Source organism: Aethalodelphis obliquidens, unplaced genomic scaffold (assembly GCF_003676395.1).
Source record: "Aethalodelphis obliquidens isolate GAN/ISIS:26980383/991018 unplaced genomic scaffold, ASM367639v1 scaffold48, whole genome shotgun sequence".
NCBI classification, from domain to species: domain Eukaryota; kingdom Metazoa; phylum Chordata; class Mammalia; order Artiodactyla; family Delphinidae; genus Aethalodelphis; species Aethalodelphis obliquidens.
In genome coordinates this window covers 9038162-9055639 of record NW_020837992.1, presented here as the reverse complement: position 1 = coordinate 9055639, position 17478 = coordinate 9038162, and the positions used below count along the sequence as shown (strand labels likewise).

General features: G+C 36.2%; 1 protein-coding gene across 1 annotated transcript in view; it reads left to right on the top strand.

Annotated features, from left to right (window-relative positions):
• Positions 1 to 24: 24 nt before the first annotated feature.
• NSL1 (NSL1 component of MIS12 kinetochore complex) overlaps positions 25 to 17478 on the top strand; it is a 38016-nt gene continuing 20562 nt past the window's right edge. Inside the window, exons 1-4 of the mRNA XM_027082943.1 lie at positions 25 to 283; positions 2118 to 2196; positions 7670 to 7800; positions 9517 to 9571. Of these exons, the coding sequence (XP_026938744.1) occupies positions 50 to 283; positions 2118 to 2196; positions 7670 to 7800; positions 9517 to 9571 (499 nt within the window). The 5' untranslated portion in view covers positions 25 to 49. The remainder of the gene's footprint in view (positions 284 to 2117; positions 2197 to 7669; positions 7801 to 9516; positions 9572 to 17478) is intronic.

Here is a 17478-nt window from a genome sequence, read left to right as displayed (position 1 = left end):
ACCCGCTCTTCCGCTCCCAGAGTTCCCGCCCACAATTCAAGTTGGGAAAATGGAGGGGGCTCTTGCGTCGGTGGCCCGTTCTGCTCCGCGGGACGTGGAGAGAGTGGCCGGGACAGACGATGGGGCCCCGGTTCTTGCCACTTCCCGAAAAGACTTCCGGGTGCGTTGCACCTCGAAGCGGGCCGTGACGGAAATGCTAGAATTGTGCGGCCGCTTCGTGCAAAAGCTGGGGGACGCGCTGCCAGAGGAGATTCGGGAGCCCGTGCTGCGAGATGCGCAGTGGGTACGGGCCCAGTCTTGTTTTATCACCCCCTCTCTCCACACCCCAGGTCTCAGTGGTCAGAAAGAGCGCACGCCAGGCTTCGGCAGAGTTAACGGTGCCCCACGCTTGGTTAGAAGCAGCTCGGGACACGGGAGGGAACGAAGTAGATGCTAGAGGCAGCTGGGTATTGTTAATTACTTAGACCAGTGCTGTCCGACAGAAAAATACAAGGCGAGCCATGTATGTAACTTGAAATTAAAAGTAAGAAAAAATAGGTGAAATTAATTTTAATCGTTTTAGCTTATAATAATTAAAAAATGAACGAGATAGTTAAATGAACGAGATAGTTTACATTCTTTTGTTCATACTAAGCTTTTCAAATCTGTCTTAAACTTACAGCTCATCTCCTTTCTTACTAGCCACATTTTAAGGCCTCAGCAGCCATAAAGTGGCTAGTTGCTCCCCTATTGGGCAATGCAGACAGAGACTATGAGAAATTCTCCAGGAGAGGGTAATCCTGGAAGTCAGTCAGTCAGTCACCAGGCTAGCTTTTGGTCTTTCCTTTTGTTTGTTTTAGAACATCTTGTAAAGAGAGCGAGAACTTTTTCCCTACAAGTCTAAAGTCTTGCTTTTATAAACTTCAGTAAGATCACACACGCTGGCCCTTATAATACATTTCCCCTTCCTTTCTTAAATATTTTGCAAAGCCCTGAAGAAGATAGCTTTTTGGGGAAAGACATAACAAATTGGGGGATTTGTGCCTGTCAAAAGGAAGCACACAATCTATTTATATTCAGGAAGAAAAGTTAAAATGCTTATAATGCAGTACAGTTTTGAGTGTGAATGACCACAGTGCAACCAAAATAAAGGGTAAATGGATGAAGAATGAAGGAACACTCCCTGGGTTGTGATTCTGTATTCCAGTGTTGTGTACACTGGCTCTTACATCATTCTCTCCTCGCAAGCAAGGGAAGAATAGAGACATACCTGAGGACATTTTTAGTAGTTTCTTGGGAGAAGACTGTTTTGTTGTGTAATGATCTTAGAGTTTACCCCTTTCTAGGAAGTGCTAAGCTGCTTAGAACATTTAATTATCTTACAAAAAAAAGGAACTTGGCTTAACCTATTATACCTTATTTAATGGATGAGAAAGTGGATTAGAAGATAAAAGGTGTGAAGACTTAAACTACCAAGGGAATTAACTTGTGTTTTACTTTAATTAAGAGAACAGATAAAAGGCAGAGGCTTTAATTATGTTGACATCTCTTTATCTAAAACCACATAATATATAGTATTATCACAGTCTTTTTTTGTGATAGTTATTTTTAAATTTATTTTATTGAAGTATAGTTGATTTACAATGTGTTAATTTCTACTGTACAGCAGTGGTTCAGTTATATATGCATTCTTTTTTTAAAAAAATTTTATTTATTTATTTTTGACTGTGTTGGGTCTTTGTTGCTGTGTGCGGGTTTTCTCTAGTTGTGGCGAGCGGGGGCTGCTCTTCGTTGCAGTGTGCAGGCTTTTTGTTGCGGTGGCTTCTCTTGTTGCAGAGCACAGGCTCTAGGTGAGCAGGCTTCAGTAGTTGCGGCACGCGGACTCTAGAGTGCAGGCTCAGTAGTTGTGGCGCGGGGGCTTAGTTGCTCCGAGGCATGTGGGATCTTCCTGAACCAGGGCTTGAACCCTTGTCCCCTGCATTGGCAGGTGGATTCTTAACCACTGCGCCACCAGGGAAGTCCCTGCTACTTTTTTTAATATTCTCTATCACAAATCTGAAATTGTTATTTTGCCAAAATGTTTGAATTCAGTATTTAAAGTTACTTTCAGTGACTTGACTATTGTGACTTTATTGCAGACTTTTGAATCAGCTGTGCAAGAGAATGTCAGCATTAATGGGCAAGCATGGCAGGAAGCTTCAGACAATTACTTTATGGGTATGTGATTTCGCTTTGTCCCTCTGTCATTCATTTCTGAGTTATTTTTGTGGCTAGTTTTATTTATTAATTTAATTTAATTTTATTTTATTTTTGGTCGTGCTGCGAGGCTTGCAGGGTCTTAGTTCCCCAACCAGGGATCAAACCTGTGCGGAGTCCTAACCACTGGACCCCCAGGGAATTCCCTCTAGTTTTATTTTGAGTGCTAATTCTTAATCCCCATTTTCAGTGTCACTTCTTTTAAAATTCCTTTAGTGGAAGAGTTCCTTTGCTGGAAAAAAGAGAAAAGTAATCTAGAAGACTATTGAGGTCATAAGCTGAGGCAAACACGGTAGTGGTTACTGTGATCCTTTATATTGATATATATACTATCTGGCATTCCCAACAAGACTTTCATCTGGTTAAACTTCAAAAGTACCCTTGTCAATAGCTTATTGGAAAATACTGTAGAACTATCCCCAGATGAAGAAACAGGTCCAGAGAATCCCTATGCTTAATACTTTATAAATCAAGTTGTATTTTTACAAGTGATCCTTTGAGTAGATAGTGAAGTACTCTTAGAAATGTGAAGTTAAACTATAAAAGTACCATGTAAAGGATGAGGTCAGTATTTGTAGAAACCTCCTTGATAAAACAGAATATTTTCCTGGTGTAGAGCAGACTAGATTGTACCCTAACTAATGATGTTGACATATCTAAAGAAAAAGTTTTAATAGAAAGAAAATGGTTAGTGTAGGAAGGAAAAAATGTAGTAGAAAAAGAGTGATCAGTGTGGGAAGAGAGGCAGAACTCTCCAGCAATGTCCAGGAGAAGGGCTGCCCCGATAAGAGGACTGGAGTGTCTTGTTGGTCCCCATAGTAATAGTATGGAGATTTGACCAGCATAGATTGATATCAGTGCTAGCTGTTCAGCTTAACCACTTATACCCTTGAGCTTATTCCAAGCCCATCAGGATACCCTTGAGCTTATTCCAAGCCCATCAAGTCATTCTCTGTGGCTATAATTTTTCTCCTCAACATGAAGATAATTCTTTGCCCAGAAGACTTCACTGTTTAATCCTCGGCATTATTATAGTTGTCTCTTCAAAGTCACCAAAGTTCACTTTCCGGTTTATATATTAAAATGGAAAAAATAACATCAGATTTTCCAAATATTATCAGAGTGATTGACAGTTAGTGGGGGAGGGGCAGTGTATCATAATCACCTCGGAGTATTTTCAAACTACACAGCTTCTACTGTGTGTTCAACTGACTCTTGTTCTTTGAAGTTCACTTTGGAATCGCTTTATTGATTGGTCCAGACTGGCTTCAGCAGTATGATTCATCAGTTTATAGATTACCATGTATTTTCTGACAGGTTGGCAGCCTGGGTAGATGGCTCTGAAGTGTGGATATTCTCTATCCCTTTCCCCCCTTATAACTCTGAGGGGAAATAGTTGAGAATACTACATTTTTACCTTCTTTCATGGGCACTTGATAAATGCCAGACACTGCCAAATTCCAGGAAATAGATGAAAAGATACGGTTCTTACCATTTAGGAACTCATCATTAAGGGAAGGAAATAGACAAAGAATCACTATTACTCTTCAGGAAGTAGGAGAAGATGTAGCAGAGTAGGTTGTTGTTAAAGGAAATGCATTTAATAAGTAAGCGTGTGCTAGACAGAAAGGAGGTAAGAAGGACATTTGAAGCAAGGAGAAAAGCATATGCAAAGGCACAAAGGAGTGATATGTTTGCAAAATGTCAGCAGTGAATTGGGAATACTAATGACAGATGTGGCCAGAAAGATAAGTTGGGACCAGATCACAAGAAACCCTGTAGGATATGCTGAGGAATCTGCACTTTATCCTGCAGGTAATAGGAAGCTGGTGAAGGTTTTTAAAGTAAAATTACAGTAGTCCCTTCTTATCTGAGGGGGATGGGTTCCAGGATGCCCAGTGGATGCCTGAAATCTCAGATACTACCAAACCCTATATCTACTATTTTTTTAAAAAATTTTATTGAAGTATAGTTGATTTACAATGTTGTGTTAATTCTTTCTGTACAGCAAAGTGACTCAGTTATACATATATGTATATTCTTTTTCATATTCTTTTCCATTATGGTTTGTCACAGGATATTGAATATAGTTCCCAGTGCTATACAGTACGACCTTGTTGTTTATCCATCCTATATATATCTATGATAGAGTTTAATTTAGAAATCAGGCACAGCAAGAGATTAACAGCTATAACTAATTATAAGATAGAACAATTATAATAATACGCTATAATGCAAGTTATGTGAATATGATCTCTCTCCCTCATTCTCAGAATATCTTATTGTACAAATTTAATGCCTTTTCCATCTTAACTAAGGACGTATCATGCAATATGGCTGTAACTTTTGCAGTTTGAGGTACGACAACAAAGCTAGTACAGATTTCTTTTTCCTTCTTCACAATTTCATGGATAGAAGATTTATTCTTACTGTCAATCTTAGCAACTTCAGCATAAAATTTTTTTCCTTTATTAAGTTGTGAACTTTCACCTTTTCATTTAACGGAAGCACAGCTTCTCTTTGCCATATTTGAATTGCCAGCATCACTACTCTTGTGCTTTGGGCCCATTATTAAGTATCAATAAAATAAGGGTTACTTGAAAACAAGCACCACGATACTGCAGCAATGGCTACCAAGTCACTAATGGGCAGGATACACTGGACAAAGGGATGATTCATGTCCTGGGTGGGACAGAGCAGGATGTTGCGAAATTTCATCATGCCACTCAGAATGGCGCACAATTTAAAACTTATAAATTTTCCATGTAATATTTTCAGACCATGGTTGACCATGGGTAACTGAAACTGCAGAAAATGAAACCACAGATAAGGGTGCACTACTATAACAAGAAAAGGCTTGTGTTTTAGAAAGCTAACTGCTGGCTGTGTGGGGGACAGATTGGAGAAGGGAGAAATTCCAGGGAGAACCTCTAAGACCTTAGGACGTTATTGCAGTAATATACCAAAAGATGGTGAAGACTTACCCTAAGAAAGGAGAGAAGAGGACGGGTTCAAGAGATGTTAGCAGGTAGAATTAATAGGATCTGTGTCTGATCTGATACATAGAATCAATAAGCAAGCTTCACAAGGGCAGAGGTTTTTGTCTGTTTTGTTCATTGAGATCATTGTGCAAATGAGTGAATGAATAAAGAATGAATGAATGTGCAAATGAAACCAACTTCCTCCCTGCCCCTCTACCCTGAAAGGAATTGAATTCAGAAGGCTGGACCTGACACATTTAAGAATTAAAAGATAAGTTCCTTGAGAGCAGGGATTATATATTTTTTTCTCATCACTGTGTTTTCAATACTTGGCTTGGCACACAGTACATATTTGTTAGATTAATGACAAATTCTTCCCTGCTCAAATTTATATATTTCAGTTTTGTAGCTTTATCATTAGGTGGCGCTAAGAAACCATTTTCTTCTCTACATGGAAGATTTAGCTGGGAGACTTGTTTTTTTAAACTGATTGTGAAATAGTTACAATATTCCTTTCAGGCTAGTGATTGAACTTTTTAAATAAATTAAAATCTAGGGAAGACTGCTCATTTAAGTGAGTATTCAAAGTAAGAAATGACTATATTTTATAATACTCTCAGAAGAAGTAATTTAATTGGACTTGGTGAATATTATTTTCACGAATGCAAGGCCATACATGATATATACCTCATTAATCTTTATGATATATATGTTTATGCTGATGTATGTCAGCAGTGTCTCAAAATGTTCTCAAAATATGTAACATGTTTCAGACTTCTCCCTGATGAAGCTCTACTCAATAAAATAAATAGATCTATTTCTATGATAGACTTTGACATAGCAGAACACAAATGACGTAAGACCAGTTAAGCTGAGGACCTAGCTCTTTAGTATTTTTAGCTACTTAATATTTGCTACTTTTTAAAGTGATTTTCAAAATAAAGTTGATGTATCCCCTGCATTCATTTCATCTGGGGTGCTGAATTTCTGGGCCCCATTCCAGAGAACTCTACTAGGAATCAAAATTTCTGCACTTCTCCTTACCAAAGAGTATGTACTGTGTGATTTCATTTATATAAAATTCTAGGAAATGAAAACTAGAATATAGTGACAAAAATTTGATCGGTGATTGCCTGGGGATAGAGAGCAGTTTGGGAGGAGCAGGAGGGATAGATTACAAGGGAGCATTAGGAAACTTAGGGGTGATGATTGTGTTCATTATCTTGACTGTAGTGGTGGTTTCAAGGGTATACACATATGTCAAAACTTATCAAATCGTATACTTTAAATATGTGCAGCTCACTGTATGACAGATATACCTCAATAAAGCTGTTTTTTAAAAAGTAAAAAAAAATGTCTGCACTTCTGACAAGTTCCCCAGGTGATTATTCATTCTTTCAGAGTTTGAGAATCAGTACATTTGACTCTTGAACAGCTCAGGTTTGAACTGCAAGAGTCCACTCATACAGGGATTTTTTTCACCAAATACAGTACGACACCATTTGTAGTTGGTTGAATCCACAGATGTGGAAACTCTAAAGTTTCCACAGAGGGCAAACTATAAAGTTACGATTGGATTTTTGACGGCAAGGATGGTTGGTGTCCCTAACCTCCACGTTGTGCAAGGGTCAACTGTACTTAAAAACATAGGAAAGCAACTGACAAGATAGCTTTAACCAAATCAAAGAAACTCTAAAGTCACCATATCTTTTATGTTTTCCTACCATTTATCCAGTTGTACCTGTTTCAAATCTAGCTGCTCCACTCACTGCTATTGTCACTGCTTTGGTTCACCACATAACAAAGTCAAAACTTATTAGCATCCCTGATGTTAAATGTTCTTTACAGTGTGGCTCTTCTATATATTATCATCCTTTTTTCCTTATACTTTAACCTGCAGCCATTTAGATCTTTTTCTGTTTCCTAAAGACTCTTTGATCTTGCAGATACTGTTTTCTCTGCCTCAAATGCATCTCCCTATTATTTTTTTCCCTACCTTTTTTTATGCAGTGGATTTACACTTATATTTCAAGTTCCAAATCAAATGTTATTTTCTCTTTAAAGTCTTAAATTCCCAAGGCAGAGTTAGTGTTCCACTGTTCTTTGTCCAGATAGCATTTTGTTCATACCTCTACTGTATTTATTCAGTTGTTTTGCAGTTGTATGTCTGTTTCTTCCAGTGAACTGTGAGCTCTTAGAGAACAGGGATTATGTTCTGTTCATCTTTGTATTTCTCTGATTTAGGCTTGGCTTCCCATAGGGGCTCAGTAAGTAATCGACTGTTCAATGAATAAATGAATCAGTTACCAAAGTGGAGCATCCATTAACTTGCCATATTTGTTTTCCTTAAATTTTGTGTTTTCTAAATTTAGTTTATTATGTTACATTTTCATATAGAATATTAAAAAATGTGTTTTAAGGAATTTTTTCATATTATTTTTCCCTCGAAATAGATTCTGATATCAAAGTCCTTGAAGACCAGTTTGATGAAATCATAGTCGATATAGCCACAAAACGTAAGCAGTATCCCAGAAAGATCCTTGAATGTGTCATCAAAATCATAAAAGCAAAACAAGAAATTCTGGTAAGATGATTTACCTTTAAAGTAGTAAATTTTATGTAATGTCTATTTTACTACAGTAAAAAAATTAAAGTATGAGATCCAAGTGGAGGTAAGTGACATTTTGTTTTCTTTGTCTTTCCTGCCTCAGTTGCTACTGTTTGTCTCCTTCAAAGTCACACTAGGTTTTGAATACAGCTGATGATAAAATAAAATAGAATTTGAAGATAGAAGACTGACAGTGACTTAATTCTGAGACCAGGAGGGAAAAAGAAATGTATTTTTTAAGCCTTTTCCTTCTATCTGTCATTTGTGTTTGGCACATTATTTGTATATGTTTATGTATTTTGGAAGACCCTTTAGTTAAATCGATGATGAAGATTGACTACCTGTTTTTTAACAACAAAATTTGCTTTATGAATTGTGTATAATTTGTTTTGTTCCAAAAATCATGATGAGGTGGAAGTAGGTTTGGTGGGAATGGCATTGCCTGTGGAGTGAGACATACATGTTGCTTTCGATTGTGCTTTACTTTTTGTCATTAGTTTTTGAAATTAGCATACTTTCACATATAAATTTTCTAGTTGCTTTCCTTTCAGGAATTGTTTTAGAGAGTGAAGACAGGTACTTTCTCTAAAACATTTTAGTTATCATTCTGTGAGAAAAAAATAATTATAAGCAAAATTTTTCATTTTTTTCTTCCATAGAAGTCAGTCCTCCAAGAAATACCCCACTCCCTTTGCCTCATCCACTTTTAAAGTTTCCTCGGGAAAAACATTCAAAATGTATTTATTTTCCAGCATCTCCCTCTCTATTACTACCCTTCCTCCCTCACCCAAACCTAGTAATCAGTATTGCATAAAAGAAAGGAAGTTGGCCGGCCTAGGTGGGGTACTGCTGTGGAAGTTTAAAATTGATGCAAAATGGATGGGGTAAGGATACTAAAGACAGCTTTTTTAAAAAACAAACAAACAACAACAACAGTAACAAAAACTTTTTGGCTTCTGCTACTTTGGGCAAGAGAAAGGAGAGACATTCTTCTCTTTCTTTTTGCCTGAATTTTGGATCCCGTTCTTATAGTTCTGCTATTGCAGTCCCAGTGTATCACAGGATACGTAGGTAGGCATTAGTGTGCTGATATGGTAGTGGCCTGGCCACATTTTTTTTTTTTTTTTCTGGCCACTTTTTAAAACAGTTTCTGTGGGAATATGAGTTCTGAGTTCTAAACACTTCTTAAAATGAACTTTTCAAAAACAGTCCATTCATAATTTGAAAACTACCTTGTACTTTATAAACACAAGATTCCATCTCTGTGCCTCTAATTTGCTTGATTGCTTTTCTTATGCTTTTTGTTTTTCCTGGGTTTTTTTTTTGGCTGCACTTTAGTTCCTTGACCAGGGATTGAACCCTGACCCTCAGCAACAAAAGCGTGGAGTCCTAACCACTGGACCACCAGGGAATTCCCTCTTATGCTTTTTTATGGTGCTATATCTTAGTGTATGCAGTAGGTGGCAATACTATAAAAGGTATAATTCAGTCTTAGTTTGATCTTTTCGTTTCTCCTCCCTTTCCTACAGATTTTCAGGATCTAATTTTGGGGTTTTTTGTTTGTTTTTGTTTTTTTAGCAAAAGAATGGTACTACTGACTAATAATATATTTGCTTATATAAACTGAAGAAAATGTTTGTATGAGGCACTAAGTTGTTAAATTAAATCTATTTTAATTTATTTTATGTTTAGAAGCAATACCACCCTGTTGTACATTCACTGGACCTAAAACATGACCCTGATCCAGGTGAGTCAGTGTTTATGGTAAAAGTTAAGCATGAGCTTGTAATTTTCAGGAGTTCCTGATACTCTTTTAAAGGTTTCAGCATCAAGGGTATCTTCCCTTTGATGCTCTAACTCACTACCAGTCATCAGTGTTTAACTCTTTTTTTCACTTAGGATTATAAGAACTTGGTCTAAACCTTCCAACTCAGAATCTCTAGGGCTAGGACCCAGGAATCTGGACTTTTATTAAGCACTCTCCTGACCTAGACTATTATAACACCTTGTCAATCTCTAACTTCTGTTATAATACCCTCCCATCTCTAATGCTATTAAACCATCCATTCTTTGCATTACAGCCAAAGTTATACTATTAAAGCACTCACGGTGTCTCTCCGTAGTGTGATAACCATCACTGGTTTCTCATTATTTACAGAATAAAATCCAACAAAAATGTAATATTGAACTTAAGAAGAGATACATACACTTGTTATGCCTTTGAACTCAATTCTGTTTCCACTTAGGTGCATCCTCTAAATCACAAAGAAATAAAATTTATACCAATTTTGTAAATCCAGCAATAGAACTGACTTTGCTAAGAATGTGGATCATATGTATTTTTAAATGACTGTATTCTCACATTTAAAAATTTCTAGCAGTTTTCTTGAGACCTTTTGAAATTTGCCTTTGGTTTTCAAAAGTACCATTTCTGAAATATCAGTAAAACAGTTAAGACCTTCATTTATTTGTATGGGATTTCTATACATATGGCTTTGAGTACATCACCCTTGTTGAATTCTGATTTACTTTCTAACATGTCCCCTTGCCCTTCGTAAGTGTCCCAAGCCAATGGGATAAACTGAGAGGGGGAAGTAAAGATACTCTGAAATTGGTTAAAATCACAGCACTCACTGTATTTGATAATAAAAATTGACCTAGGACCTAACACTTAATTGTCATGGTTCACTAAAAAGGATTAGTTGCCAAAATGCAGTGGTTGACATATACTTGTTTTGGTTTTGAACAACAGAAAAATAATAATTGAAAAATGTGTTGTCACAATATACTCAAGTATTACTTTTTAACTATAGTTAATTCTCCAAAGAAACTTGGTTAACCTTTTTATCTTAGGAGGGAAAACAGGTTTATTTAAATGATCCTTTGACAGTCTACGTGATTTTCTTCCTACCATTCCAGTTATGTAGTATTAGTGGAAAAATCTTCTTTGTCATGTGATTCTGACTTAACAGTTAAGCAAATAATTAGAATCTATCTTTTGGATAAATTTTGAGATTTTTGTCATTATACATTTTCATAATGTTTATAAGCTTAGAATAGCAGCAGCTCTTTAAGCACAGCAAAATTAACTTACTGTTTTATTAGCTGGATGTCCTTGGGCAAGTCACTTGACTTCAAGCCTCAGTTCCCAGGGGGAACTCTGGGGGATATGGAGATAAAAAAGATTCTCCCCGTAAAGAGCTTATGTCTGGGTAGAAATAAGAGATAAACATAAAACAGGATTCTTTCATGCTCTCCAACTGATTCCTTTCCTGGTTTTCTCCATCCGAGTAAACAGTACCTTCTCCTACGTACTGCTTTAGTGAGAAGTCAACTTTGATTCTTTCCTCTCCTGAACTCCTCATCTACAATCCATCAATAAGTCCTACAAATTATTCCTTTGAAATATAATCTCACATTCATCCACTTCTCTTCACCTCTCTATTATCACCTCTAATCTAGGTCACCATCACTCTAGCCAGGATTTGTAGACGTGCTTTCCTAAAGATCTTCTGTTTCACTCTTATTCTCTTCCAATCCATTGCATGCACCTCAAGCAGAGTTGATTTTTTAAAAAATTCTTTGAAAATTTCAAACATATAGAAAACATGGAGTATAACATAATGAACATCTTTGTATTTACCACTTATTTTTAAGGGCTATTCAAATTTGCCAAACTTGGGTCAGACCTTCTTAGGAATTAAAAGATATGGATACAGTTGAAACTTTCTTTGTACCCTTCACCATCCCATTCCACTCCCTCTTACTTCAGAAGTAACCACCATCCTCAAGGTTAGTGGACCGTTCCTATCCATGTTTTTATGCTTTTATTGATACTTCATCAATGTATCCATAAACAATGTATGGCATTTGTTTTAAAATTTTACATATATTGTATCATACCAGTCATATCATTCTGCAACTTATTTTCCCCCTCAATATTTTATACACACATATCTCTCTATTCATTTAGTTTCTAAATAATATTCCTGAGTATGAATACACCTCTGTAAATCCATTCCTCTACTGAGGGACACTTAGTTTCTTTTTTTTTTTTTGGCTGTTATAAACAATATTACAATGAATATTTTTATACCTGTGTCCTTGTAAAGTGTAAATATGTCACATATTTTGTGGGGTAGATTTCTGAAAGCAAAATTTCTAGGTCCACAGGGCTTGTCTCTGTTCAGCTTTATTACATATGAGCTTTACTACCCCTCCAAAAGAGTCGTATCAGTTTACCGTCCCACCAGCAGTGTTTGAAAGTTCTTGCTTCTCTACATTTTGCCAACAATTATTACTGTCAGGCTTTCTGTATTTTTTTTTTTCTGCCAATTTGATGGACGTGCGATAGTATTTAAAGTGAGGTTGAGCATCCTTGAATTCCCTATTTATATTCTTTGCCCGTTTTTTGGTTGGGTTATTTGAATTTTCCTTATTCATTTCTAAGAGTCATATACACAGGCACATGAATGTACAGGCACATGAATGTACATGCACACACACATTATGGATATTTAGGTTATGAGCACTGTAAATATTTGCTCTAAATTTTTGGCTTGTCTTATAACTTTATAATGACATTTTATATATGTTTACATAAGTTTTAATGTAGTCAGATTTACCAGAGTTTTTCCATTATAAATGCTCTTTCAGTGCCTTTAAGTGTCTATCTAAATGACATAAAGATCCTTTGTTATTTTATTTATAGACTTCTGATTATCATATTTAGGTCTTGAATACAACTGAATTTTTAAAAAAATTTTATAAGGAAGGGATCTAATTTCTACTGTACTGGTACCCAGTTGTCTTAGCATCATTTATTGAATAGTCCATCTCTTTTCCACTGCTTTGTAATGTCACTCTCTAATATACTAAGTTTCCATGTATTTGGGGGTCTGTTTCCGGGCTTTGTCTCTCTTTTTCTTTTTTTTTTTTTTCTGGGCCCGCGTCTTGTGGGATCTTAGTTCCCTGACCAGGGATTGAACCCTGGCCCTTGCCAGTGAAAATGTGGAGTCTTAGCCACTGGACCACCAGGGAATTCCTCTGGATTCTCTTTTAACGTTATTCATTGACTTGGCTGTCTCAGCACCATTACCACACTTTTTAAGTTTCTGTAGTTTAAAAAGAAGTCTTGATATCTTGCAATTTCTTCCAAATTTTGTTGCCTGTTTTTGGCCCTTTACTCTTCCATAGGAATTGTTAGGATCAACTTGTAAAATTGCTTGAAAAATCTTATTGGGATTTGATTGGGATTGCATTTAATTTATAGATAAATTTGGAGAGAAGTGCCACGTTTACAATATATGTCTTCCCATTTGTGAACATATTATATCTCATTTTGGGTTTTTCAAAATGTCCTCCAATAGTGTTTTATAAACACATGTAATAAAGATGTTTATAAGAATGCTGCCTGCTTGCTATGTTGAAAACAGTGTTATTTAAGGGACTGGATCTGATAAGATATTCTGTAATGCATGTAGAGAAGTGTTTAAAGACATGTAATAAAGATGGTTTTAAGGAAAAAACAGTATTTTATAAATTTCTCCACATAGGTTTTACGCATCTTTTATTTGTTCCTAGATACCTTTTTGTAGCTATGGTAAATAGTAATATTTTGGGATTGCACATTGTAATTGAATATTCCTGGTGTTTAGGAATACCGTCGATTTTTATTTGCTGAACTCTTGTTAGTTCTAATGGATTAGCTAATTTCAACTAGATTTTTAAAAATGTAGATAATCATCATTTGCAAGTAATGCTAGGTTTTATCTTTTTCCTAACTTTATACATGTTCTATTTTTGTCTTATTATTACATTGATTAGAGCCTCCATTATAAATATTTAGGGGGTGCGGGAAGGATAAATCAGGAGTTTGGGATTAGCAGATACAAACTACTACATATAAAACAGATAAACAACAAGGTCCTAATGTATAGCACAGGGAACTATATTCAACGTCCTATAATAAACCATAATGGAAAAGAATATGAAAAAGAATATATATATATATATATATATATATATATATGTATAACTGCATCAGCTTGCAGTACCCCAGAAACTAACACAGCATTATAAATCAACTATACTTCAACAAAAAAATTTTTAAGGAAAAAAAACCAAAAACTGAAAAAAAAACAACCTCCAGTGTAATGTTGAATACTAGTAATGATAGTGGCCATGATATATATATATATTTTAAATTTATTTTATTTATTTATTTTTGGCTGCGTTTGGTCTTCGTTGCTGCGCGGGCTTTCTCTAATTGTGGCGAGCAGGGGCTACTCTTGGTTACGGTGCGCGGGCTTCTCATTGCGGTGGCTTCTCTTGTTGTGGAGCCCGGGCTCTAGGTGAGCAGGCTTCAGTAGTTGCAGCATACAGGCACAGTGGTTGTGGCTCGCAGGCTCTAGAGTGCAGGCTCAGTAGTTGTGGTGCACGGGCTTAGTTTCTCCATGGCATGTGGGATCTTCCCAGACCAGGGCTCGAACCCATGTCCCCTGCATTGGCAGGCGGATTCTTAACCACTCCGCCACCAGGGAAGCCCAGTCGCCATGATATTTTAAAATTATGAATAAATGTTTAATTTTATTGAACACTTCTTTTGCATCAACTGAGATCATATACTTGTTTGACCAACTTTATTGAGGTATAGTTTACATATAATAAAATACATCAATTTTATGCATACAGTTTGAGTTTTGACAAATGTATACAACTATGTAACTGTGACCACAATTCAGATATAGAATTTTTCATCACTCATGAAGTTCCCTTGTGCCCCTAGATCGTATGCTTTTTTGTCTCTAACTGTTAATATGGTGAGTTAACAGTGACAGATTTTTCTGATGGTTATCTTTGCATTCATAGAGAAAACCCCACACTCATTAGTATATTTTTTCTTTTATACACTTGAATTAAATTTACTTATACTCTATACCTGTATTTTATTTAGTATATTAACCTATAGTATATTTGCATCTGTAGTCACACAGAAAATAAACATGTGTTTTAAAACATACTGAACAGGCAGGAATAGAGACATAGACTTAGAGAATGGATGTGTGGACATGGTGGGGAGGGGTGGGGAGGGGCGGGGAGGGTGGGACGGGTTGGGAGATTGGGAGTGACATGTATACACTACCATGTGTAAAAAAGATGGCTGGCCTGAGCATGCTGTAAAGCACAGGAAACTCAGCTCGGTGCTCTGTGACAACCTAGATGGGCAGGATGGAGGGTGGGGTGGGTGGGAGGTTCAAGAGGGGGCATATAGATATGCATATGGCTGATACACTTCATTGTACAGTGGAAGCTGGCACAACATTGTGGAGCAATTATACTCTAATAAGGAAAAAAATAATAGTAAAGCAGGTGAACTTCAATGAAAAAAACAAACCATACTGTCCCTTTCCAGTTTTGTCATCAAGGTTATGCTGCCCTCACAAAACAGTTTCTAAATGTTGGAGGTTTTTTGTTCCTTGAAGAGTTAAGGTTCATGTATAAAACTGTGTGAGCCTGGGGTATGTATGGGGGTAAGTTTGACTTAACTGATTTAGTATACTTAATGGTTATTGATTTCTTCAGGTTTTTAATTTTTTCTTGAATCAAATTTGGTAATATTTGTTTGGAAAATAGTCTGTTTCATCCATGTGTTCAATATGTTGGTATGAAACTGTTTGTAGTAGTTGCTTGTAATTAAAAGAATTTGTTCCACATATGCTTATTTCTTAATGTTGTTTGTTTTTGCTTTCTCTTTTTTCTTGATATCTTGCTCTAGATTTCTTTGTTTTTATTGGTCTTTGCAGAGAGTCAGCTTTTAGTTTTGCTGAGTTTCTCTATTGTTTTTTTACTTTTCTGGTTCCTTGAGTTCTGATCTTATCTTTAGTGTGGTCTTCCTGCTTTCTTGAGTTTTCTGTTATTTTTAGCTTCTTGAGTTAAACACTTAAGTTTACTTCAGTCTTATTTTTTAATAAATATGTTTAAGGATACATTTAGATTTATCTCTAAGTCCTGCTTTAGCCATATCCTCGAGACATGACATGTAGAACTTTCACAATTCAGCTCTGAATATTTTTTTGTTTCCAAATATAGGAGTTTTACTATTTTCCCTCTTTTTTGCCATCTATCATGTTGATAGATTTTTCTTTATTCTCTTATTTTCCTTTTTTCTGGTTTGGAAGCTATATGCTATGCTTCTTTTCCTTTAGTGTTACCTGTAAAATTTTAGCATACTATAATTTTAAAATTATCTAACACAGTCGGGAGTTATACAGTATTTCAAGTCCCCTCCTGGGCAAGAAAAGGACTTTATTACACATTACCCACTGAATAAGCATACCCCTCCCCCAATTTTCCTTCTTGTTTGTGTCTAGAACTTTAGTTCTTCTCTTGTTAAAAAACACTTCAATAGTTGCTACTTTTTTGCACTCAGTGATTAATTAAATTTATAGTAAAATGTTCCAAACTCTCTGTCATGGCTTCCTTCTAGGTTTACTACTCTGTTGATGGGTTCCTTAGGTACTTTGAGTAAAAGTCTGTGGGCGGTAGACTCTTAGTTTTTATTTCATGCTCTTGAATTTTGTTTTATTTACTTTCATGTACCATATGGAATATATTACATCATTATCTTTGACACTTATTTTTTTCTAGTGGCTTTATTGAGGTACAATTCATATACTATCCCGTTCACCCATTTAAAGTGTGCAACTCGATATTCACAGGGTTTTATGCAGCCATCACTATAATTAATTTTTAAACATTTTCATCACTTCAAAAAGAAACCCTACATTCTCCCCCTAATCTCTCATCCCTCTCCCTTGGCCCTAGGCAACCATTAATCTGCTTTCTATCTATATAGATTTGACTATTCTAGACATTTCTTATAAATTAAATCATGTAATATGTCATCCTTTAAGAATGCCTTCTTTGAATTAGCATGTTTTCAAGGTCCATGTTGTAGCATGTATCAGTATTTCATTTCTTTTTTTTGCCAAATATTCTATTTTATGGACATATCACATTTTATTTATCCATTTATCAATGTATAGCTATTCTTGAGTTGTTTCTACTTTTGGTTGTTATGAATAATTCTGCTATGAACATTTGTGTACAAGTTATTGTGTGGACATATGTTTACAGTTCTCTTGAGTATATATAGCTAGGAATGGGATTGCTGGATCATATGGGAACTCTATGTTTAGAGGAACTGTTGAACTGTTTTCCAAAGTGGCTGCCCCATTTCACATTTCCACCAGCAGTGTTCGAGGGTTCCAGTTCCTCCACATCCTCATCAGCTCTTGTTATTTTCTGTCTTTTTTTTTCTGTCTTTTTTTTTAATTGGAGTAAAATTGTTATGTTAGTTTCTGCTGTACAGTGAAGTGAATCAGCTATATGTCTACCTATATCCCCACCCTCTTGGACCTCCCTCCCCCCTTCCCCCCCCGCCCCCGGCCCTCCGCCATCTAGGTAATCACAGAACACAGAGCTGAGCTCCTGGTGCTATACAGCAGGTAGTGTATTTACACATGGTAGTGTATTTATGTCAAACCTAATCTCCCAATTCGTCCCACCCTCTCCTTCCCCCGCTGTGTCCCCATGTCTGTTCTCTACGTCTGTGTCTCTATTCCTGCCCTACAAATAGGTTCATCTGTACCA